This window comes from Camelus dromedarius, chromosome 1, assembly GCF_036321535.1.
Source record: "Camelus dromedarius isolate mCamDro1 chromosome 1, mCamDro1.pat, whole genome shotgun sequence".
In the NCBI taxonomy this organism is placed as follows: domain Eukaryota; kingdom Metazoa; phylum Chordata; class Mammalia; order Artiodactyla; family Camelidae; genus Camelus; species Camelus dromedarius.
Genome location: NC_087436.1, coordinates 121,521,098 through 121,546,030, shown reverse-complemented (window position 1 = coordinate 121,546,030; position 24,933 = coordinate 121,521,098). Strand labels below are relative to the sequence as shown.

General features: G+C 55.0%; 2 protein-coding genes across 15 annotated transcripts in view; one reads left to right on the top strand and one right to left on the bottom strand.

Annotated features, from left to right (window-relative positions):
• Positions 1–279: 279 nt before the first annotated feature.
• On the bottom strand, positions 280–20,417 carry NOP14 (NOP14 nucleolar protein). 3 transcript variants are annotated; one of them, XM_031438457.2, is made up of 18 exons: positions 20,102–20,415; positions 16,400–16,534; positions 15,752–15,893; positions 13,633–13,775; positions 12,984–13,118; positions 12,092–12,214; positions 11,192–11,323; positions 10,044–10,314; positions 9,089–9,219; positions 8,476–8,561; positions 7,278–7,413; positions 6,122–6,223; positions 5,604–5,757; positions 3,960–4,119; positions 1,930–2,077; positions 1,189–1,307; positions 884–1,039; positions 280–671 (listed from the first exon to the last, which is right to left on the bottom strand). In XM_031438457.2, exons 1-18 carry the CDS (start codon positions 20,294–20,296, stop codon positions 572–574), a joined length of 2,568 nt encoding a protein of 855 aa, XP_031294317.1. In that variant the 5' UTR covers positions 20,297–20,415; the 3' UTR covers positions 280–571. The 3 variants fall into 3 exon arrangements, 2 of the variants coding, with proteins under 2 accessions (XP_031294317.1, XP_064344682.1); XM_064488612.1 differs by having other exon boundaries at positions 7,281–7,413; XR_004132169.2 differs by lacking the exons at positions 280–671; positions 884–1,039 and having other exon boundaries at positions 3,960–4,094; positions 20,102–20,417.
• Positions 20,418–20,856: 439 nt separating this feature from the next.
• GRK4 (G protein-coupled receptor kinase 4) overlaps positions 20,857–24,933 on the top strand; it is a 47,046-nt gene continuing 42,969 nt past the window's right edge. For 7 of the 12 annotated variants that reach the window (XM_031438392.2, XM_064488595.1, XM_031438424.2 and 4 more), the window contains exon 1: positions 20,960–21,110. In XM_031438392.2, the coding sequence (XP_031294252.2) occupies positions 21,089–21,110 (22 nt within the window). In that variant the 5' untranslated portion in view covers positions 20,960–21,088. Of the gene's footprint in view, positions 21,111–24,933 lie in introns of all 12 variants that reach the window. The other 5 variants (XM_031438386.2, XM_064488605.1, XM_031438413.2 and 2 more) reach the window with 3 other exon arrangements.

The following is a 24,933-nucleotide window of genomic DNA, read 5'->3' as shown; positions in this document are numbered from 1 at the left end:
TGGGCAGCCAGCTTCCTTTGTCCTTGGGAAGCCTCCTGGTTAGAGCAGAGGAAAAGTTGGCACTTTGTTAACTTACAAGCTTAACCATAACCTCTGGGCCTTCCAACTGAAAATTACTGTGGCCCAGAACTGCCCCATGGGTCACTGTGGATGCCGCCCAGCCCTTCCACCTTCCACAGCCACCCCCAGGCATCAAATTAAGATGGAACTGGGACAAGGCCAATCATGGTAGCTAGGGTGCAGGGGTCATGGGCGAGTTCTAAACTGTTTGCAAACTCATTTCATTTGTAAATGAAAATTTATGTAAGTTAACACTCCAAATTCTACACATGAAGTTGTCCAGAGTCAACTGTGACTAACGGAGGTTTGTCTGGGCACGAAGAACAAAGGTCTTTACAGTGTATTCGCACACAGCTCTCACAGAGGCTTGGTCCTAATTCCCAAAGTGCAGCTCTTCAGTAGAGAGGTCTTTACAGGAACTGAAGCGCAGGGAGAAACTCTCACTGCCCTTACAGCGTCCCTTACCACCTTCACTCCACAGAACCTCCTTGTCTAACTCATAAAACACGACTTATTTTTTGAACTTCTTCCTTTTCAGAGCCTTCCATTCACCTTCTTGCGTAGCCAGGCTGTTAAAAAGCTGCTTCACTTTCCGCTTTCTTTCCGCATCCCTTGGGAAAAAAAAGCCATTTTGGATTAGTTTTTGGAGGACGTCTTGCCTTTTTCTTGCCTGTATCTGACCCAAGAGCGGTTCAGAAGCACGTGGAGCCACAGTGACGGAAGCTGCCTGCCCCGCCCCAGCCCAGCCCCTGCGTCCAGGTGACGGAGGGGCCGGGCCCTCGCCCTGGCTCACAGCAGCCAGCCCAGCCCGGAAGCCTCTCACCGTTCCGTGATCTCCGAGAGCTGCATCCGAGCCAGGAACTGGTTGTCCCGGCGGATCTCCCGGACGGCCCCCCTGAACTCCCGCTTGTGCTTGTGGATGAGCCTCTTCCTCTCCTGCTCCTCCTTACTGCTCCCCTGCTTCCTCCCAAACTCCAGGCTGAAAGCGGAAAGCCTGCGTCAGGAGGCGGACATGGAGCCCAGGTCTGACCCAGAGCCGGCGGGGCCTCAGGTCAAGGCTGCCCAGGCCCACGGCCCCCCTCCCGGGCCCCTCCCGGGACTGGGGACTGGGAGCCCCGCTGTCCTCACACTCTGACCAGCCGGGGGGTGAACAGCTTCAGCGGCACCGGCTTGCTCTTCTCACAGACCAGCGGCCGGCAGAGCCGCGCGTGAGATTCCATCTCCGTCAGTGCGCTCTGCCCCAGCTCCTGAAAGGCACACCAGCCCACGCTGACCGCCGGACGCTCCTCCCCGGGGCCGTGGCTGCCTGGGCTGCTGAACGGAGGAGCTGTGCTCACAGACACCGGCTGTATGTCTGGCCGGATCGGCTCCCGTCTTCCTGCTGACAGGGGAGGGAACCTGCACGACTGGGCGGCCCGCACCCTCCTCACAGTGCCTGGCATGGCCGGAGTCCAACCCACGGAGGCACACACATTGGGGAACAAGCCCATTCATACACGTGGGAGCTTCCAGGCTTCCCTGAACAGCATAGTGGGCCCATCCTCAGAAAACCCGTGTGGCCTGGGAGGGATGCAGAGCCTGGAGCCGCTGTCCAGGCCCCAGCGGGCAGTGGGCGGGGGGAAGGGGCACTGAACCGCCGAACAGTGTTAACAACCTTCAAATAAAATTGCAGGTCCTAGCTCAGCTCAGCAGGACTGTGGCTTCTCGCTAGTTTTCCCACGACTCTAATGTTCCTTCCCACCGGTGTTCACGGTGTGCATGTGCCGTCCTTGGTTTCAAGGGCTGGAATCTTAACGGTGGAAATGCGCTCACCCGTCCCCCGCCCCCCCGCCCCGTCACAGAAATGGCCGCGCCGGGCCAGGGCCTCACCTGCAGCTCCCGGGGGCGGCTGCTGTCGGCCAGGTGCTCCGTCAGGAGGGCTCTCAGGGGCCTCACGATGTCGTGGAAGGACGGCAGAGCGCCGTACACGCGCACACAGCGCTCCACCAGGGCCAGACACACGGCCAGGCAGGATAGTCTGCAGGGGCGAGAGGAAGGGCCACCTCGTTCTTTCCGCCACCAACAGAGCCAGTTGTCTTGGCAAGTGAAACCCTTCCACGTGCCGCTCTGAAGCGCCCAGCGTGGGCCGCGGACACTGAGGTCAAGTATCGGCCGCGCGCAGCGTCGCAGCAGCCAACGCCCGCAGTATTCGGAGCTAAAGAAAACGCCGCGTTTCCCAGAGCAAGGATTGTGGAGCGGAAAGCAGGAACAACCTGGAAAGAGTGGCTCTGTTGTAGTTAGTCTTCTTTTAAAGAGGAGAAAATCAAAGTTTAATAACACATGGGAGAGACCCAGGAGAACTGACTGACTTGCCACAATGGCCGAAGTCCTCATCTTAAATAAATCCCATTTCAGTTTTTAAATAATTAAAACCATCTGCAACACCAAACAGGTATATTTTGAAACTAACATACACCATTCTGGAGAAAAAAATGGCCATCAGGACTTGAACAGACATTACTCCAAAGAAGATTATGAATAAACACATGGAAAGATGTTCAACATCACTAATGATCTGGAAAATGCAAATCAAAACCAAAATCACACCCATGAGGATGGCTAATATCAAAAAAAACAGAAAATACTAAGTGCTGACAAGGATGTGGAGAAACCGGAGCCCTTGTGCACTCCTAGTGGGAACATAAAATGGTGCAGCCACGGAGGAAAACAGTATAGAGGTTCCTAAAAAAGAAGAGAGCTACTGTGTGAGCCACCAGTCCCACTTCCGGGTATGAGCACAACTGAAAGCAGGAACCAGAACAGACACTTGTACACCCACATCCACAGGAGCACTACCCAGAGTAACCAAAAAGTGGGAGCAACCCAGGTGTCCACTGACAGATGAATGGGTAAACAAGAGTATGGTCCATCCACACAGTGGAATATTACTCAGCCTTAAAAAGGAAGGAAATTCTGACACCTGCTACAGCATGGATGAACCTTGGGACATTATGCTCAGGGAAATAAGCCAGTCACAAGAGGACAAATCCTGTATGATTCCACCCATATGAGGTCCCGAGGAGTCAAGTCCGCAGAGGCAGAAAGCAGACAGTGCTTGCCGGGAGCTGGGGGAGGGTGGGGAATTGTGACAGTTTCCGTTTGGGAAGATGAGTGAGTTCTGGAGGTGGCTGGTGGTAATGGTTCCATAACAATGTGAATGCACTTAATGTCACCAAACCATACATTTAAAATGGTTAAGATGGTAAATTTTATATTATCTATATTTTAACACAATAAAAAAAATTCAACAAAAAATTTCAAATAATTCATATTTTAAAAAATCAGAGAATGAAAGGACTTACAGGAAAAAGCCCCAGCCCTCTCCTCACCCTGCCACTTCTACAGACTGAAGCTGTGACCCCACAAAATTCCTGCGCTGGAACTTAAGCCCTAGCGTGATGGTCTGTGGAGGTGATCAGGCCTCCCAGCCCACGAACAGGGATGTGTTTCCGTCTACTTATGTCTTTGATCATTTCTTCCAGCAGTGTTTTGCAGTTTCGCTGTACAAGTCTTCTACCTCCCTGGTTCAGTTAATTCTTAAGTATTGCACTGCTTTTGACGTGACTGTACATGGAGTCACTTCTGTGACTTCTTCTTCAGACTGTTCACTGAGTGGAGACACAGCTGACTCCGCACCCCACTACTTTGCCGAGTTCACCTTTTCAGAGCTCACAGCTTCTCTGTGGAATCACTGGGGTTTTCTACAGACCAGATCACGTCGTCTGCAAACAGAGGCGAGGCTGGTGCGCGTTCAGCTGCTGGGTCCTGGGTCACGCCTGGCTCCTGGCCTGGCCTCTGGGGTTTGCCTGGCACCCAGGGGCCCAGGAGCCACGTCCCGGGAGCCCTGGGCCTGCACGTACCTGGTGTGGTTGGCTTCCGTCTTCGTCTGGGCTTTCGGTCCAGCTGCCCAGTGGAGGGAGAGGCGTCTCCTCTGCCATGTGGCCATGTCCTCCTTGTCAGAAACCACGAGCAGCTCTGAGTTCCTCCCAAGTGCTCTGAAAGGGTGCACCAGAGTGTAACCTGAATCCAAGTGGGACAGGGACAGAAACGGCCTCTGAGTGTTACCAGGCCCCTGGGGAGGCTCTCTGGGGTGAGGCCTCTGGAAGTTCACTTTCAACAAACATGCATTTCCCGCGCAGAGGTGAGCGACGGCTTTAGCAGTGGTGCTTGGGCCAGGTCCAAGAACAGACCAGGTCCCTGCCCGTGGAGGACATGAACGAACCAGACTGACTGCTGGGAAGAAACAACGGACAGAAAAAAAAGCAGAGGAGGGTGAGGGGGACCAGTTGGGGGCGCTGGGGGTGGAGCCAGGAAGCCAAGCTAACCAGGTCAGAGAAGGCCTGTTCCAGAGACCTGGGGCGGGGAGCAGGGCTTAACCCAGTTGTGAGGCAGAAAAGCCGTCGAGGTGGAGGGAGCGGCCTGTGGGGGAGGGCACAGGGCCTGGCGGGTCCAGGTGAGGCCACATGGGCGGTGGCTGGGCAGAGGGAGGCACAGGTGGGCAGCAGCCAGCTGCGACCCCCGCCCGCCCGACTCCAGCAGGCAGTGCGCCCCCTGCGGCTCCCTGCCCTGAGCTGCAGTCTCTTCTGATGGGTCTCCCTGGGGTGTGGCCAGGCCTCTCCGGCGCCACCCCCACGGCTGGTGGAGAGGTGCACGCAGCATGAGGGTCAGGGGGAGAGCGACAGGCAGGGAAGCCTCCCCGAGGTTACGAGGGGAAAGCGAGGATGGGGCACACGGCGTGCTGAGCGGAGGGGCCGCCAGACCCCAAAGGGCGCCCGCTGGGCATGTGCAGGTGCTCAGCACCACAGATGTGCTGCAAACGGGGACGAGGGCTTGTCCTTGAGACGCGACCTGCGATCAGGCCAGGAGAGGGACCCCACAGGCACGAAAGAGCGAGGGGACCAAGGGCAAGCAACCCCCAGGGACGAGGAGGGAGCGTCGGGGGTGTCGGGTCATGGGGGGCGGCGGTGAGGGCGCCGCAGCTCAGGGGGTGAACAGAGGCTACGGCTCTTTTTCAGAGCACTGCTGTTGATTCTCTCTCCTCCCCAAATTCGGGACGCTGCAGAAGCTGTGAGGGAAACGCGGCCAACCAGATGCACACTGTGAGCGGTGTGTGAGCTAAAAAGCTGTCGCCACACGCAAACAAGCAGAAGGGCGAACCTTACTGGTGTCCTGTGTTTCTCCCCCACGTGCTCCTTCAACACACAGCCAACATAAAAACCGAGGCGTTTTATGTATTTTTGGTAGTGAGACTTGCTGCATGGGGAAACTCTGCCCTTACTCGGTTCAGACTCTCCACACGCAGCTGTGACCCTGATTTTCCAAAGCGCGGGTGTGGACGCAGCCACATAGAGGGGAAGGCTGCTGCTCTGCGTGACGGACTTCAGGTGTGTTTGTCTTCTAACTTCTCCGTATTCCGAATTTTCTACTTGAATATGCACTACTTTTGAAAGATTTTAAATTCTGAACTACAACATATTTGAAAAAGCTCCGTCAAAACAACTCACCTTGGCTTTGCTTCTTCGGAGTCGCTGTGTAGAGGATCCCGAGGAGAAAGTTAACAAGCTCGGGTATGAACCTCTGAGACAGAGACACGTAGTCCAGGAACACGCAGCACACGAACAGGCCCTTCAGTACGTCTCGCAGGGACAGGACAGGGCACTGTGGAGGACCAGGGCGCGGCCCGGGAGGCTCAGTGGGGGACAGCGTTGTGATCACAGGGCCCCCCTTTCGGAGTGGAACGATCATTACTGCAGGGCGTGTGCACCCCTCACACGCCCAACGGAGGCAAAAGGAACTATGGGGAACTTTTTAAGCCAAGAGGGGAACAGGGCCCCACATCAGACCTGATGCTTTCTGGGGTCACACCCTCTGTCCCTGGCCTGGGGCTGCCGAGCCCAGGAGCACAGGGCGGGGTGGGGCGGGGCGAGGCCACTTCTGATCTCCCCACCCCCGCAGGAGAGCTGTTCTGCCGCCAGAGCCGTCGGTTGGTCCCGGGACGCCGGGGTGGGGGTTGCTGACGTACCTTGGTGAGCAGCTGGCTCATACACAGCAGCGCGGGGGTGACGACGGGGTGCCGGAAGTCCGAGGTTGGAAACAACATCCCAACGATTTTCAAGTAAATGAGCTGGAAAGAAAGTCACCACACAGGTTAAAAAGGGAAAACAAAGGTGAAAACGGCGCCTTTTGAAAGGGCCCAAGAGCAAAACAGGTTTTGAAGCTCCGGAGGGAACACAGCCAAGCACGCAGGGACACCAGCTGTCATGTGTCTGACGGCCAGAGCACGGCCCCCGAAGGTGCCCGCGCCCCCCTCACCTCCCCACGCACTGGGCAGGGCCACCCTCACAGCACAAGGCCAACTCCTCCAGGACGTACGGTGTTTTAGAAAACAGAGACAGGACCGTGGGTCTGGCAGGGCTGACGAGCCCTTCCTGGCCAAGGTCACTTGCCAGCCAGGAGCTCACTGCCCCCTCGGCCTTAGCCCAGGAAGCAGCAGCCCGAGCTTCTCGGGACCAAACGCTACCAGCTCTGCTCTGGGAGAAGAACCCCTCCCCTCCATTCGACCCCACAAAGCGAGCGGGCAGAACAGCACGCACTTTGAGGTCCCGGGTCTCCGGAGCCCCAGGCTCCGCCCCACGTCCGGCCCCACGGAGCCAAGGCAGAGCTTCCCCGGGAGCGGCCGTGGCAGTGTCAGCAGAAGAGCCCGCTTCCGTCTGGGCAGGAGGGAGCGCCTGCGTCCTCCTGAATAATGAAGCGTCACACTTTTCTCTACACTAGAAGCTGGGAGGGACCAGGGCTCCAACACCACCGCCGGGTCCAGAGGTAGCAGCTCTCCTGACTACAGGGCAGCCAGGAGCCGCCCGGGGCTGCAGCCCTGCCGCCCGCGGCCTGCGCTCCCTCACCTGTGGGACGGCACACCGCACTCACGCCTCCCAGGGCACCGTGAGGACGAGATTCAGCCTCGTGTACCGGGCCTGCCTCTGAGCGTCCACAGCACGTGACTGCCCTTTCCCACCTAGACTTTTAAGAACATCCAGGAACGTTTTACGAGCGGAGAGGGAGCCCCTATCACTACAGACAGAAATCTCTGGAACATCCTTTCACGTGGCCCAAGGGAAAACCCTTCTGCCGGCCACTGGAGGCTAGAGGTGGACGACTGCACTAAACCAGCCCCCTCTCACCACGTCCAGGCCCGGGAAGGCCGCCCGGCCAGTGGACTCCACTGTCGCTTCCATCTCGTGCATGGCGTCTCGGAGGACGAACTTCATGGAGTCGCTTGCAGAATCAGGAAACATCTGGCAGAGATTATATAAATGCCTGTTCATCAGAAACGTCAGTCAGTCAGGGCTGAAGGTCTTCAGGTGACAAAAACAGAAAAAACCCCAAACCTCCTACGTTGCCCACGTTCTGCGACGTCACCTGCCGACTGAGCCAGTAAGAACTGGAAGTCACTGGAGGAACCCACTCTCCTGTCCCGGCAGCCGGCAGGCCCTCCTGCTGCCCCGGCAGTCTCTCCAGTGGCCAGTAAGAACTGGAAGTCACTGGAGGAACCCGCTTTCCTGTCCCGGCAGCCGGCAGGCCCTCCAGTGGTGTTTTACAATAACCTGTGCTCCTTTCTGCTGTTTCCTAAACCTCCGGTCATGACTTCTCGGGAGCAAAGGTGGCAGGAGCTGTATTTTCAATGATAACAGCTCAGGAGGCACCCTCTGCACCAGAGGGGGCCACCAGGTCCAAGGTACTCTGCATGCGGACTCACTGGCCCCCCACCAAGCGCTCCAGGAGGCCGAGGGCCCCACTGGGCCACCCGCTCTCACTGACCCTCCCGACTCAGATCTCTGCCCGCTGCACTCCCTCCAGCCCACATGAGGCCGGAGCTGCCTGCCAGCGGTTCTGCTGCGGTGAGGGTGCTGTGCACGGCCCAGGGCAGGGGCAGGAGCGCAGGAGGCCCTGCACGTGTGTGAGCACAACGAGCTCCGAGGAGGCAAGGCCTGGGGCGGGGGTGGGGGGAGAGCGGGGCGACCACCAGATGCTGCCTGCGACGGGTTCCAAACCCCCCTCCCCCCGCCCCGGCAGAGCCTGAGGCTTCACTGGTGACGGAACAAGACAATTAGGCATCAGACACTGTGAACACGGCTGAAGGGGCCCAACTGTCTCAAAGTCACTCTGCAGTTAAAAACACGTCCCATTTCTGTCATGATGCAAGACACGTGTTAACACGACTTAAGAGTGGGCTGTCATCACTGAAGTCACCGCAGCCATGCCTGCTGTGGGCCTTGCTTCAAGGCCAAGCTTAATAAATGCAGAATGTATTTTTACTAAACAGCATAAAGTCTGTTCAACTCGGCCCCACCTTCCAGACAACCCACCAGTTTCACTTACACGACCAACTTGTCAATTATGCCGAGGCCTGGGGGGTCCTCTGTAGCCAAATCGCCAATGTATTCCAAAAGGAAGCCGAACAGTTTCTGCGCGGGAGCAGGGGTTGGAGAGAGTTCAGACCCAGGACTGAGCACACGAGGCGCTGCCCCCACGCCCGCGACGGCAGGGCTGGGACAGGAGCCACTGCACCTCGTGGGCAGAGGCCCGCGGTCACTCACGGGAGCAGCTAAGAGCTCAGGGTCTGGGCGTGCCCTTTAGGCAGCAGCCACAACACCCAAGTCTAGAACACACCCAGCATGGCGCCTTGTCCAGTGGCCAGTCAGCATTTACCCAGAGAAGACAAGGCCCCTATTTCCCCAGAAGTCTGGCTTTGCTGCTTGACGGCCGAGTGAGGTGAGCTCACAGGGAAACGAGGGAACAGAGCTGGCCGCCTGGGCCTGCTGTGGGCCTTGGGGTGATGGCCATCAGGGCCTGGCTCTCTGCTCATCCCGCCCCCTAGGCGTGGGATCATGCCGCGAGGTGGTGAGCGGGGGACGCACTTTGTCACGCCAGCTTCGGCGGTAGGCGCTCAGGCCGGCCCCCCCGCCCCCGCACCCCTGTACACACTGCGTACTTCTAGCTTGGCTTTGTTTCCCACCGCGAGACTCGGGTGGCTGCATTTCTGAATTCTCTCCACAACCAGAAGCTGCTCTTCCACCGACTTTCCTGACAGTAAAGACTTCAGTTCCTCGTAGGACTCCGGAGCTGTCAAAAACGCGAAGCACACTCCGCATTTAACACGTCAAATGGGAATCCTCACGTTCTGTAACAGAGATAAAAACTAAACACAAACTAAGTAACAGGATGTCTTCCATTTCACCCAAAGAGACAATTCAACGTATTTTATGGAAACACTGATTTCACTTCCCACTGAATCACCACAGATACTTCTCATGGCCAAGGTGAGGCCAGAGTGAATGGGGCTCCTGCTGGTGACTACGTTTCCGAGACACCTCAAAGAAGAAGTGGCCGCCCACCATCCCTCCATCAGGAATCTGCTTCAATACCCAACACGTGGGGAGCAGAGGGCACGGCGCGCTGAAGGCCCAGACCACTCGGAGCAGTGTCCCCGCCTGACACTCCCGTGGATCAAGGCCACGTCCGCTGAAGCCAGCCTCCCCCACTGGTCGGACCTCTCGGGGAAGCACCTTAGGGCGCAGGACAACCTCAGATTGTACCCGGACGATGTGCATCTGCACACGGGGCAGAACAGCACGCTATGTTCTGTGTAAGACGTTGGGAGGCCCAGCAGGAGTGGCCAGGTCTGAGCCCAGGACAGGTGCCTGCGCAGGTGCCTGGCGCTCCTGCCCTGCAGCCGACCATGAGAACAGCGTAGAAGTACCCGGGGCCTGCAGAACTGCTGCCGCCGGGCGATGAGACTGACACCCGTGCCGGGGGGGAAACCATGGAAGAGGCTGACCATGCCTGTCTGCAGACAGGACCCACAGACTGCCCCTGCCTCACCCGCCTCCACAGTCGCAGCCCCTGGGAGGCGGGCCCCCAGGCCTCAGAGGTTGCTGCCCGCCCACCTGCCAACGTGTAGGGCAGCTCCGTCCTGGCAGCCTCTCGCGCTCCTCCGTCATCAGCTATCGCTATGTCCCCGGGGACCAGGCATGCGTCCTCCTCTGCCCTCTCGCCGCCATCCTCACTGCCCACGTCTGACTCCAGGTCCGAGTGGCCGTCCGGGCCATCGCTCTCCTCTGGGTCCCCTTCCTCGCCCGAGCCCTCCTCCTCCTCCTCTGCGCTCTCACTGGCACTGGCCTCCCCGCCCAGCTCTTCCTCGACGTTCATCTTTCCGTCCTGGGAATAGAAGGGGAAACCAGAAGTGTCACTGCCCGGGGACAGCAGCACGTGACACATCTAGTGCTGTGCACACACAGGTGCTTTTTCTCACTCGTTTGCAAGGGACATAAACCATGTGCTGCATGTCCAACGGCCCTGGGCCTCTTGCCCACCCTCTTCGATGCAGCTGTGAGCCACAGGGGCTCACGGCCTGGGAACCACATTTCCCAAAACCCTGCCACCAGGGGCCTGGGCAAGGTTTCGTTTCTGCCAGGGAGCAGCGGGGTCCAGGGTGTCGACGGCGCACCAGCGGCCATGGCCCCAGCAGCGGGGGGTGGGGGGTGGGGGGGGGGGCTCTGCAGCACCACCACTGGTCGTGGGGACACCAGGCTGGGGACAGCTGGCTCAGCAGGGTTGCAGGCACAGGGGGTGACCCAGGTGACCCCTGACCATCTCCCCCAGATAACTCAGTGTTTTGCGAGCACCCAGCATCCTGCCCTGGATCCTTTTCTGCTTGAGACGCCTATCTCCCCATTTTCCTGCCCTGAGTCCTGATCGACACACTCTCACAGCGGACACGGGTCCAGACCTTGTAGGGCTCAGGAATGAAAAACCGCACCAGTCTTAGAAACACAATTATTTTCCTCAAAATATTCCTCAGGATCATACTCAGCGACCAAGTCTCGTGTGCCCCGTGTTCTCCAGAGTAGGTGGGGAGGACTAATGTCTCAGCCTGCTCTGCCACACCGTGAACACCCAAATAAAGAGCCCCGGAGAAGCCGTTTTTAAAAAGACTTACAATGTCCATCTCAGGTAAGTCTGTTAAATGAAATACCAGGAAACACGTTCTTTTAAATTAACAGAGAAAACTAGGAAGCGAAGGCAAGCCCCTCACTTTGTAAGAGAGCACACGCCGGTCATCTTTGTCCAGTATGAAGCCGTCACTCAGGTCATCCGCTGACACGTGTTTTGGGTTCTTGGTACGTTCATCCTCATCCTTTCCAAGCATTCTTCGGAGTCGTTCGGCCTGAGCAGGAGAGAGGAAAGTCGTCAGCTGTGCGGGTGCACACGTGCCTCCAAGGCACGCCCTGCTGGCCGTCAGGGCAAGTCAACAGGCCTCCTGCTTTCAGTCTTCAATCAAACCCTCGGTAAGTATCGTATGGAAGACTTAATTAACAAAAATAAAAATAAATTTTGTGGCAGAAATAGTTCTAGTCACAAGGCAGCAAAACCTATTACTCTGAGGTCTTTCTGGCCAAATCATGCCAGCCAGCCATGAACGTCACTTGCCACCACTCTCCAGGGCAAGAGAGGAGCAGGGCCCCTTACCCTGAGGTCGGCGTGCGATTAAACCAGGAGCTCAACTACTTTTACCACCTGAGAGCAGGTGGCAGACGCAGGAGGAAGCCACGATGCGAGACACTGAAAAGCCCAGATGCAGGACACTATGTCTCTATTTCATTTTTGTTTCATAATGTAATAAAATTTTTAAAACCCTTCAGAGACAGAAAAAAGGTGAGAAGGCACATACCGCTAGCAGTTGTTCTGAGGTACAGAGATTAGGGGGAAAAGTCCATTTTTCCTTTGTTATGTTGGATATTAGCTGCATTTTTTTGGTTTTTATAGTAATATATTTATATATACACACACACACAGTAAAACAAACATAAACTTACACAGGCTAAAAAGATCCCACTGATGAAGCGCAGGACTCCTTCAGCCCACCTCACACAGCGAGGCGGAGGGGCCCTGAAGGAGGGCCGCGCAGCCCCCGGACAGCTGCCCCACCCCGTACCTCCAGGCGTCTGAGCCGCGCCTGTGCCTCCTCGGCCAGCTCCTCCTTGGTTTTCATCCTGTTGGAGGGCTGTGCTTTCATTTCAAAGCCGAGCTCCCGAACCATCATGTCATATGCATCAGGCTAGGGCAGAAAGAAGGTATGTTTCTTTCTTAGCATTTTTTAAGGACAAGATCTGCGTAACTGCCTTCGTGCTCCTCCCAGCGATGGCCGGACACCCCCACGGAAGACATAAAATGCACCCTAAGTCTTTTCTCCTTGGGGAGCGGGCTGCTCTAACCAGTCCTGGGGACACTTTTAGGTCATATATGACTTTTTGCTCCTAGAAAATTCTTCTCAGAATATATCTGCTTTAACAAAACTAAACATTGCTCATTTAGGTGTTAAGCCCCCCAAATGGGATTCTGTGTAAAGGTGGCAGCAACAGGATGGGGGACGTGTACAGATGTGCAGACAGCTGCAGGGCACAGGAATCTGGTGACATCCGAGGACTTCCTAGAAACCTGGCCCCCAAACGAATGCAGCTTTCCCAGCAATTCAGACTAAAACCAATGTGGCAGGAACCAAATACTGTTTGGGGGGAAAAATAAATAAGTGTGCGGCCGATACACAGAGGTGTAAGAGGAGAGGTCAGACACCATCTGAAGGCCCCCCGCGCCCTCCCCGAACTCTCTCTCATACCAAGAAACAGCCATCTTCTTTGCTCTCATGCCTCTGGAGCAGATACCAGAGGAACTTTTAGTCTGTTTCCACCCTGACATAACACGTATCAGGCAACTGAACATAAAGTTTAACAGAACTAAGAGAAACGGAGGACAGACGCAGGGGCCCCCTTTTCTGCAGGGAAAGGCCACGCCCAGGGCGTACGCCCAGCTTGGACTTGCTGCCCCACCTGGGGTTTCTCCTTCCCGCCTCTGCCCTCTGGCTTGGGCGTTTTGTGTGCCAGGAGAGCCTGGATTTCCTTCCAGTCTTGGTCGAGCTTCTCTGTGAGTTCGAGGGCATCTTCCCGTTGAGCCTGTCTCTCCCTCTAGGGAAAAAGGACAGCACACACCCATTACTGCTGGACCCCAGCTGAGTGGCCAGGCCACACTCGACACCGCTCAGTTCCACCTAACAGGCCAACAGGGAGAGGAGCCACGAGAAATGAGCATCTCAGAGACAAGGCTACAGAATCCCAGGACGCAGAACAAACTTCCTGCTGCAAAACGACCCCCATCCCAGATGCTCTGAGCAGTTCTCTGTTAGCAAAAAACAGCGATGTCCTGCGAATCTCGGTACATGTCATAAGAGCAAAACCACAAAACAAAACAAAACCACCCTCAAAACAAAAAACCACACCCCAAACCACAAGAAACCATCAGAAGTATATGCTTGATGAAATTTAAAATGCATTTTTATTCCTATTCAAACTGAATGCTTTTATTTAATTCATAGAAGATATTAAATACAGCCTGAAAAATGTACCGGGAGAAAAAGCTCAAAACCGTCTCAGTGAGCGTGTGCCGACGGCGCCGCAGCACCGAGAGCAGGAACTGACGCACCTTCTCCTGCTTTGACTTTGCGATGAGCTCCTCGATCAGTTCTTTGCGTGACTTTGGTTTTTCTCCCTCCTCGCCTTGCTGCTGAGAGGTCTTCTTATAAAGGAGCCCATCCCCGCCTCCAAAATGGGCTGCGGTCAACTCAGCTGGAGACAGAGCAGAAAGCACCTCGTGAAGCCCCTGCCCACATTTCTCCAAACACGGCCCTAAGGACTGATGCCACGCCCACCGCCAGTGCGAGACCACAGCCACAGGGGCATGTAAGAATCACCCGACGAGCCACTCCGAGAAAACCAGAGACAGACAAAGAACAACTGGCCGTGACCCACACCACTGGAAACACCAAGAACCTGCTTTTTCGTGGCCTTCGAATCTCCTGAAAGACAAGCACCAAAATAAGCTGGACTCTGAGTCTTGAGATGGGAGCCCAGGGCCAGGGCCACTCAGGACTCACCTGTGCCAGGCAAAAGGCCCCGAGGGCGGGAGCCGGGGTGAGCAGCTGGTCACTGATTCCTAGCTCTGCCTGAGCTACCAGGGGAGAGAGAAATAAAACACCATGGGAATTATTGATTTTTGTAATAGAAAGAAAGCTTAGAAAATCCAGTTTCTTGGCTGAGAAAACAGAGGCTTAGATGTTAAGCAATTTACCCAAAATCTCACCCCAGTAACAGAAAGAGAATGTTTTAGGTGGTGTCTGTGGCTCCAGCCTCCAGCACTCTGACCCCGACGGCCCAAAGCCGCAGCCCTGGCCGAGCCCCGCTCCTGCGCTGCAACACCCCCACCCCCGGCTCCAACCCTGCTTCCTCATTAAATCCACCTCTGCCTGCTCCCTGCCACAGTAGAGCAGGTGAAGGCATGGAGCGAAGGCAGGCAGGCAGCAGGTTATTTCGGGTGGCTGGCTCCAGGTGGGCTGCTGAGGCCACCAGTCAGTTGCACCGTGTTCCCGTCCACTCGCCCCGCCTGGACGTGTTCAGCCCTGCAGCGCCTCTGCTGCCCAGGCCTGGCACCCAACGGCAGCTCTGGGCCTGGTCCTGTGCCGCCCCCAGCTCCAGCAGAGCTGGCCCAGGCCCACCTTGCCCTCCCGCCCCAGCCACTGGAGGGCACTCTACCGCCTGGCCTCTTTCTACTGCATCTTGCCCCCCACCTCGTTTCTCTCGGGTTAATGGACACACTCTCCCAACCCACCCCCCAAACCCTTCTCCCCCTTGTGCACAGTAAAACCCTCCCACAGAGCTCCTCTGTCTTCAGTCCCTCGGTCTCTTCTTTTCACTCCACTCTGGCTCCTGGGCTCTCCTCTGAATGGACGTTGACCTCATTCAAGGCCAACTCCCCCTCCTCCTGTCCTCAGCAGCCTGGGCTGAAGCTCTGCTCAGGACCTCACCATGGCTCCCGACCCCCCTTTCCCTCCTGCTCCTAAGGCGGCAGCTCTGGGGACTCAGCCTTCCACAGCCCTTTGGACACCTCCCCTTGGCTGGTTAATGGGCACCCAAACTCCCTGGGACCCGTTTATGGCAATCCCATCTCTCCAGCTGCTTGGGTCATATCCCCAGGGGTCACTCAGACTCTTCAGGGAGCCCTCTCAGTGCCGCCCCACCGGACTACGTCCTCCCACACTCAGATCCCTCCAGTGGCTCCTGAGTAGAAGACAGACACTCTCTTGGGTCCTAGGGCACCCTGGCCGTCCACCTGTTGCCATCGCCCTTGCCAGCCTCCTGGCTGGTCCCAGGCACACGCCCACCTCAGGCCTGGGACCTTGGCGAGGCCTCTGGGAGCCTGCACGACCACTACCTTTTTGGTGATGCTTATCAGGACCATCTGATGGCACGTCCCAGACCTCCCCCTGCTTTATTTTTACCCATGGCCCTTCTGCTTTTGACTAGTCTGCATGACTTAGTGATGTATTTTGTTTTTGTCTGGGTTTCCCCAGAAAACGTGAGCTGTAGGTAGATTTTATTCACTGCTATTTCTTCAGAACCAATGGCAGTGCCTGGCACATAAACCAATTATTTGCTGAATCAATCAGTGATTCTTCTGCTTCCTGGAGTGTGTTCCAGGTCTCTGAGAAGAGCAGGCAGAATGTGCAATGGCGGGCAGAGGGTGACTCGCCACTCCCCGTCCTTACCAGACAGCGCTCCACGGTCCTCAGAGTCACTGTCGCTATCGACAATGTCATTGTGCTTTTCGATGTCGGCCAGGGACTGGCCGTAGTGAGTTAGTTCTTCATCCTCATTTAGGTTGTAGATGCTTTTTTTTTCATGTTGTCGCTGACAGAACAGGAAAAAAAAAATCAGTGTCCTATCATTTCCATATCCATTTAACATAAAAAAAGTGATTTTTCCAATTTTGTGCAATGTGATAATGTTAAGGTTATTCTGGGCCATTTGAGCAAAGATTCTGATAGAAACAGAACCCACAGATGGTAAATAAATCAGCAGGCCTGTCTTGGGCACTGGGAAATCATGCAGCTCTGCCCACCAGGACTGCGCTGCGATCCACGACCAAGGTGGAGGCAGCAGCTGAGTCTGGAACTCCAGGGCACATCGCTGCCGTGAACCCTGCTTAAGAAATTTACCCACCCAGCTGGTATGTGCAGAAGGCGGCTTCCTCTCTGGCCCAGCCAGACTAGGTACAGGATTCAAGACCCACCCACTGAGCTTGGTGGGCAAGGGCCCAAGAGAGTATAGATGAACAAGGGGGAAACTGCCTTCTCCCCGTGCTTGACTTACGTGTAAAGCTACAGCAAAAGACCCTCGCCCAGTGTTTTCCATACCTGCTGTTCCAAAGCAAACCTCTTCAGCATCTTTTCCTCTGGGCTTATGTCGCTACTGTACTCGCCAAAGCGTTTATCTTTAAACACATTGGACTTGTCCCTTTCTTTGTACTCCTTTAGTAAAGTCTGGGTGCGCTGAAAAACAGACCATAGAACAGTCTCTCAAGGGCCCAGGCAACTCTGAGCTCTGACGGCCTGGCAATCAGTCCCCGAAGGGGAGAGGCTTCCAGCGACGGCTCTAATGAATTGGAAGATGCCATTCTATATGTATGCCTCAGGACATGGAAATCGAACAGTCCCCAAAATGCTGATCTACCGGCTGGAAAGACTCATCTCAACCACAGAGGGGAAACAGCAAACAGCACTATGTCTGGAACCCAGGGGGCGCTCTAGGGCACGCGTCAGTGTTTCCACACCTAACGCCAGAGGGTGAAGAGAAACAACGGCAACCAAAACAAAACAGAACCATTAAGCACCCAGAGGCCATTCCATCAGGTACAGAAGCCCGAGGAGCTGAGGTTCCAGCTGAGAGGAAGGGACACATGGAACAAGGAGACGAAAGGAAGCTGTTTATGTCGCAGGGACGTCACGCTCAGTCACAGACACAGAGACGCAGCCGCACTGCTTGCGGTCTCTGGTCATTATGCACGTGCATCTATTTGTATACACAGTCAATATTTTTTATTTGCAGATGTGGCATCTGCAAATCTGTCTACTGCTAAAATTCGTCGGTGACCCCAAGCCAGCACGCGCAGCACTCTCCGTCACTCCAGACGTGTGCAGGTGCCTGGGAGGTGCAGGCAGGAGCGAGGGCACTGACTCTCACCAGCTCCACCCCTTCCCAGCACGGACTCTGGGAAGCAATTCGTGGACTCACCCGTGAAGGGGAGACAATGGTAGCTCCTCCTACCTCAGGCTGTTAAGGAGATCAGGAGGGTTAAGAGGAGAACACAGTTCAGGACAGAGCCGGGCACAGGGTGGCTACAGTGTGAGCACTGTGCACTCGAGTCTCGGTTTGGGCCTCAGCTCCATCACTTCCGACCGGAAGAAAGTTACAGAACTGCTCCCTGTCTCAGTTTCCTCATGTGCAAGATGGGGATAGTACTTGTCCCCTCGAAAGCCTGACTGTGAGGTTTAAATGTAAAATTCTTAACACAATGCCTGTCCCATTTTACGGGATCAATCTATTAACTACTGTTGTTTTACAAAGTACATTAGAAATGAGGAAACTGAGGCACAGTGTGACGTGACGGTGCTGGGAGTGGCACCAGCAGTCTCAACACAAAGCCTAATCTCACTGCACACGAAGGGCTGCCCCAAAGTGCTCCCACCGCTCCCTGCACAAAAGGGAAGGCCGCAGCCTACCCGGCCAGCCCGCATGCCCTACACGTGTCAACGCACCCTGTCTTCCCCCAACAGCTCTGGGCTCTCCAACCCCACACCCACCAACTCCGTCCACCACGGGGCAACGTGCCTCCGTCCCCGTGTGAGAACACCCTGCTCACCCTTCCGCTCAAGTGTGACTCCCTCTGGGGAGACTTTTCCGAGGTTCCTATTACACCTTCTTCCGACTGAGCCCCCGGAGCACTCAGGGTCTACTGCTGATTCTTCCCAATACTTGAGTCTCTACTGTGGGCCAAGCACTGGGGACTCAGAGGAAGCAGCAACACCTCCTTAATGCCCTCTGCAGAGAGCAGGGAGGTGGGCCAGTCTGATACATGGGCAGGAGCAACCTGTCCTCTGAGCTGTGGGGTTTGGAAAAGTTATCAGAAGTGGTGACTTGAGCTGGCCCTTGAGCGATGTGTGTGGTAAGACAGGTCTTCCTGGACAAACTGAGTTGCATGAGGCAGAGCAAGGGACCAGACTGAGGGAGTCTAAGGACAAGCTGAGAAGTTTAAGACTAACAGCTAGTACTTAGAGAAAACTGACTTGTGTTTTAAATGGCTATTTTATTTAACTCTTACAACCACCACGAGAAGGAGAATGTGTATTACCGTCCTCACTTCAGGAACGAGAAAACTGAGGCTTCAGTGGTGAAGACAAACATGTCTATTCCAGAGCCCCCGCCGTCCCCACTCCCCTCGCCTGCCTGGCGGCGTGCAGTCAGGGACACGTCAGAGTCAACTGCAAATCTGTCTTGTCTGCTACTACTGCCAGCTCCTTGCAATAAGGATGACATCTGATTCCATTCAAACATCAGGTGAACTGTACGCTGTGTGACAGAATACAGATCACGCGCCCTTGAAGGCAGGGCCAAGTCTTAATTCACTCTACCTCTCCACTTCTAGAACTGAGCTTGAACATAAGTGTTCTGCAGAGCACAGTCTTCACAAATGTTCAAACCCAGTGCAAGCCCCAGCCCTTACCAGTTGTGCGCCCTTAGAAAATTTACTTGTCCTTTCTGTGCCTTAATTTTTTCACCAGAGGCAGAAAGCCCCATAAAAAGACCAGCAGGACCCCCAAGCAGGGCCACTACTCTCTTGCCAGCACCATCTGGTTCCCTGGCCCAGAGGTTCTATCTCACTTTTTGCCTCTAAAACGGCTTACTTACCCCTAAAATTCTATTGGTTCCCCGAGCTCACTTCTGATTGGTTATTTCCTTCACTAATGATTGGTCAACTTCCCTAACTTCTGATTGGTCCATTTGTAGTACTTCATTTGCATGGAACTCACTCCTGATTGGTTATTTCTCTCATTCCTGATTGGTCTATTTCTACAAAGCTTGTTCCTAGTTGGTCAACTTCGGTTATACTTTATTTGCATATGATGTTACAAAGTGTAAAACTGGCAACCTATAAAGGCCTGTGTAAACCTACAGACGGGGTCCAGAGCTTGGGAGTGTTAACTCCTCCGGTACAGCTGGCATAATAAACCTGAGTTCTCCAACTCTCCGAGTGCTGTTTGGTCTCTCGCCTGGATCCAGGTTGCTGTCACAACTGAGCTGTAACACATCTTTCCATAACACAGCAACCTACTAATACCTCTTCAGAGTAACACTAAATTTTGTCAAACTAACTAATGAGCACATCTTAGAAGCTGCGTACAGAATGCCACCTGAACTGAATTTTAAAGTACAGAATGTTCTGGGACCATAAACACAGGTAAGGTGAAAGCTGAGATTTTCCACAAAGGGAGCATTTCAGTTACCTTGCAAGGAACATGGTTCTCTTCTTTAAACATACAGTGAGCATCCCATGTAATCCCCTCTCCAGTGCAGACAGAGATCTGGGGTCCCTAAACCAGCAGAGCTCTGTCTCAAAAGAGGACAGGTTACAAGAGGTAGGTACAGGGCCACGGCATCAGGAAGTGATGATCTCTACCTGAGAGAGCTGGAAAAGGAGCCGAAGGAAACACACGTGTGCTGGGTCTCCAAGGAGGGGCAGGCGTTTTCCAGGGGAACGTCGTCCCAGCCCACGCAAAAGCAGAAGCACGAAAGTAAAAATTGTTGAACTGACACATGATACACACGACATGCGACGTCTAACTGGGCCAGGCACTGTCTGGAGGGCTCCAAGCGGCAGCCCTCGGATGCAGGGACTACCATCGTCTCAGATTTGCAGACGAGGAAACTGAGACGCAGAGAAGGAAGCGCGCAGCGTGGCCCACATCCCTGCGGTCCGGCCCGCGAGACTGCGCCGCGGGCGGCCGGGGCCCGGGGGTTAGGGCCGGGCGCCCACCGCGGCCGGACGGCGGCCCGCTTACCTTTTGGAGGGCCCGCGCGCGCGACACCCCGGGCAGCCCCACGTCGTGGCGCGTCTTCCTGCCCAGGATCTGGAACTTTTGCCGGTTGACTTTCACCTCGAACGGGTTGGGGTTGGGCCGCGTCCGGCCGCCCCGCGCGCCCGCCGGGGCCCCAGGGGCTTTCCCGCGCGCCCCGGCGGACCTGGCCTTCCCCATGGTGACAGTCGCCGCACCTCAGGGCTTGGAGCAGGCGGCGGCGGCCGGAGAGCAGGCTCCCTCGGCAGACACGTGCGGCCCGGGAGCCTGGAGTACGGGCCCCAGTCTCGCGAGGACGGAGGCGGTAGGAACGTCGGGTAAATACCGCCACGCCCGCCGTCTGAGCGACTACAACTCCCGGCAGGCTGCGCGCGCGGGGCCTTGTGGGAGCCCGCGCGGCACCGCCCCCGTCTCAGGGCGCCGGGAGGGGAGCGCTCGGGCTCCCTCTTCTGGGAAGCCGTTGGTCGGAGCCCGCCGCTGAGAGAGCTGGTGGCGGCGGCGGCCGCAGCGCGCCTGCCAGCGAGCCCCTCCCCGGGCGATGGGGCCGACATCCTGGGCCACGGCGCGGCCGCGGTGACCGCGGGGACCGGAGGCGGCCGGGCCACCAGCGCCCCCCGGCCCGCCCGCTCCCCGGCTGGAGCCCCGGACCCCAAGGACGGGGCGTCCCCGGGCCAGAGCCGGCAGCGCCAGAGGCAGCGGCGGCGTCGGAGGCGGCGGCGCGGCTGGTGGCCGTGGCGGCGGCGGCAGAAGCGGGAGGAGGTGGGGCGGCGCCAGGGCAGCTCCCCGGGACCCAGTGCGGAGCCCCCCGCCGCGTCCGGCGAGCGATGGGCAGAGCCGGCTCCCCCCGCCTCTCCGCCGCCCCCTGTCCGCGGAGCCGGGTCCCGGCGGCGGCGGCGGGGACGGCGGGGGCGGGGGCGGCGGCGGCGGCGGCGGCATTGGTCTGTCGAGGTCGAGAACCGCTTGGCCAACTCGATGCTGCTGAAAGCGCGCCAAGGTGGGTACACAGCGACGCCCCAACCCCGCCGCGGAGCCCCGATGCCCTGCGGGACCCCGATCCTGCGAGAAACCTGGTCCCCTGCAGAATCCCGACCCTGCGAGGGGTCGGCGCAGCCTCACTCTCGAGATTGGTCAGTCAGCGAGTGGTCAGCTTGAGCCCCCCTGAAGCTTAAACTGCTCCGTCTCCTCCCCTACACCCCTTTCAGCCCTCCGGACTCGGTGAAGGTAGCCTGCTCTCTGCTCTCGCTGTCTGAACTTGCTCCGCGTCCTGCTCTCTCTGCAACGTCGTCGGGTTGCTGTTGCTTCAGTACCAGGAGAGCAGTGACCTGTTCCCTGAGGGAGGAAGCCAGACCAGCGAGAGTAGCCAGCAAAAAAGAACCGTGCCTTTGGGGTCTTTAAAGGACAAAGGAGAGGATCCTGTAACTACCCTGGCGAGACCTTTCCTTTGGGGTTTTTAGTCTTTTTTTTAATGTAGCTTCTTGGTTTTGAGGTTTAATGGTGTCTGAGACTTAATGGTGTGGGTTTTAGCCCGACTTAGGGATAGCTTAAACAAGTAAGAATTTACTTGTTTACCCTAATAGCAATGTAAAAGCAGCAGTTGGCCCAGCCCTTCTGCTCGGAGACCCCAGGAGTAGAGTCCTCTGTCCCAGGCGGAGTTTCCTGTCTCCTGCCTCCCAAGAGATCAGAGAGCTGGCAGCAGAGTCCACCCGTAGTCCTTAAAGCCCCTTCCCTTTTACGGAGTCGGTGTTGGAGCAGCCGCTTGTCTTTGTGCTGGGAACAGAGTGATGCCGAAGGCTGCATATATAAGACAGTCTGGAAGTATTTTATGCTCCATCTCCCAGGGTTCGGGGTGCCATCCTGGGTGCAGATGTCAGCAAAGTGGTGCTCCTGCTGACTTGGGATGCTGTTGAGAAGCATCAATAAATTCCTCTGTGATCAGAATACTGAGTAACGTTCTGTGAGAGAAATTATCCTGGAACACAGCTGTTTCAGATCTTTGGGCTTTGTTTTCTTTTTAAGCTTCCCCTCCTTCCCATTTGTGTCCTAAGGGCCTTTCAAGAGGAAAGGTCTTGATAGTACATGGCTGCTCAACACCTTGGGGACCCTGAATCGGAAACACTGTATGGGAAATTCTTGAAGTAACATTGAGTAGGACAGAGAATTAGCTGCTGAAGTTAGGGTTTAAATGGAAGGATTCTGAGCCAAGAAGCAGTGAACTTTTATTTTGTACAGTGTTTCTTATATTAGGAGTTGAATATCGAGACCTCAGTGTTTTTGTGTGCTAATGTGAGTTATTTTGAGTAGAAGAATGAGGATGGGTAGAAGGAACCGGGCCTCACTTTTCTGGTGAGGCCGTGCGTGGCCCTCAGAGCAGTGTTTCAGTGGAGCGTTGTTTGTGGTGTCCCTCACTGTGAACTCCACACTGGTAGTGGAAGTGAGTCATCCTGCGTGGAGGTCAGGTCCTACTGAGGCTAAACCTGTCTTCTTTCCACTCTGCTTTCGTACCTGCATGTAATGTACAAAAAGGGACTATTGGACCGAACAGATTTTCCTATAATGCTGTAGAGCTTAGGTAATAAGGTGAGTCTAAGTGTTCCGTAAGTGCTGAGGAGCATGACACTGCCAGTTTCTGCCATAAAGCTTAGGACCACAGTGATAGTTTCACAAGAAAGCTTTAATTTTTGATCCCTAGAGTGTTACCTTGTGGTGGTGTAACTCTTACGAGGCCTACCCCGGTCAGCAGAGGATCTCCACTCCTGTGTTGAAAGAGGTATTACATCGGTGTGGTTAATGCTTAGACAAGTTGAGTGTGAAGTATCAGAAAGGTGTGAGTACTAAACGCTGCCTGCTGGCTACAGTTGTGGGCTGTGTTCCCAAGCTGGAAACTGTTTGTTCCTTTCCTTTAGAAGCTTACGAGTCTTTCCCAGGAGCTGCCTTCTTGGACACACGTCTGTTCCCTGAGGCCAGCCCTCGGTTAGTTTCTCTGGCTCACATGTTAGGACATTAACTTGTGAAGGGAGTGAACACAGCATGACAGTTACGTGTTGGCCCTGGGAATTGCAGCGGCGGTTTAACATTATGAGAGAGTCCAGTCATTTTCTAGATGTATTTCATGTAAAATCGATCTCTTTCTCTTTTGGGTCTCAGACAGGTTTGTTAGAACCTTTTCTCCTTCTCAGGAGTGTTGGCAGATGCTACCACATTGGAAAAGATTGTGTGTGTGTGTCTCTGGGCCCGGTGCCCTTTAAGGAAGTATGACACAGTCATATTAATAATGTAAAACGCATAAGTCACTGCTTTTTTTTAAAATTTAGGATTTTCCTTCTGTGCAATACATTTGTTAAGCAATTTATGAACTTTAATTGCTTTAAATGATAAGCTGAAATTGTTTCACATCATGCATCTGAGGAGACTCTAGCTCCATTTTACCTCTTGAGGAAATTGACCACATGAACACAGAGGAAGGAATATTGTGGTGGGTGCGTTGAATGTGGATTTGGGTCTTAAGTGTAGCAGTTCCGTTCTGATCTCCGGTTGTAGTGTTACCCAGCAGTCTGCTTAGCGCGGAAACTCAATGTACCGGTTACATGAATGCGCTCTCTTGCTGAGGGTTTGCAAGGAGTTTCTGGAAGTAACATATAAACCTTTTGATTCCAGAGGTGTAATAGCCAATATTTTTGTTTCCCTCGTTGCACTTCATGTGTCCTCGCCCAAGAGATCCCTAGTGCATCCCTGTATAATTGAACGACTCCTGTGTTCCCTTGAACGTGTTCTTGTGAGCTTGTTACTCCAACTTTTTTTGCAGTGGCCCTTCGTGCTCTTTTTCTTGTTTGGTTCTTTACACCTTTCAGGGTCCAGTTTCTCTGTGTCCTCTTCTTTGTAGTCTTCTCTGATCTTCCAGCTCAGAGGCACTGTCTGCCCTCTGGGAGTCTGGGACCTGGGGTTCATAACACAGTGCAGTCAACAACTCTTCCTCAGGCTAAACTGTAATCTATAAGGGCAGGGTCCTTGGACACAGGCCATGTCCCTGGACTCCGTCCTCAACAGATGAGAACAGAGCGCCCTCACCTTCCTCGCCATATCCGTCTTGTTACTTGTGCTTTCACACTGTCCATCCAGCCAAAGAGCCACGATCTCACGTCTAGAAAGCTAATTTCATGCCAGAAGCTAAAGAGAAAACATCAACCCATTTCCACTAAAAGCAGTAAACAGAGGATGTCTTTCAACAGCATTACGTGGTTGGTTAGAGCATGAACCGGGGCCAGACAGACCTGGGTTTGAACCCTGATGCTCTCACTTACTAGCGATGTGACTTCGAGCAAGTCACTTAATTTCTCTTTCCCTCCACTGTCAAAGGGAGTGGTAAAGCCTGACCTTAGGGGTCCAGGGAGGACGCCACCAGTTTAACAGCTAAGTCAACCTCACAAAACAACACCCGAAAAAGAGATCTACACCACACAAATGCTCAGGCGCAGGGTCCTGCCAGGAAGTGAGGCAGGTCAGTGCAGCTGCAAGGGGGCAGCAGGGGCAGGGCTGCCGCGCGCCCTTTGGACTAGGAACGCTCTTTCAAGATTCAGTAGGAACGGTTTTCCCTTCTGAAAGGAAAACGCACACGCCTGCCCTCACGACTAGTTCTGGGCGACCCTGCTGTCTCCGCTGGCAGTGAACATAAACATTTGGAGAAGGAACCACAGGTGGCATTGTAGATACAATTAAACATTTTGATACTGATTTAATAAAAACAATGAAAATATTCATGCAAAACAAAATAAAAAGCACTTAGCATTTACAAGTAAATTACAGCAAGTCGGAAAATGGGA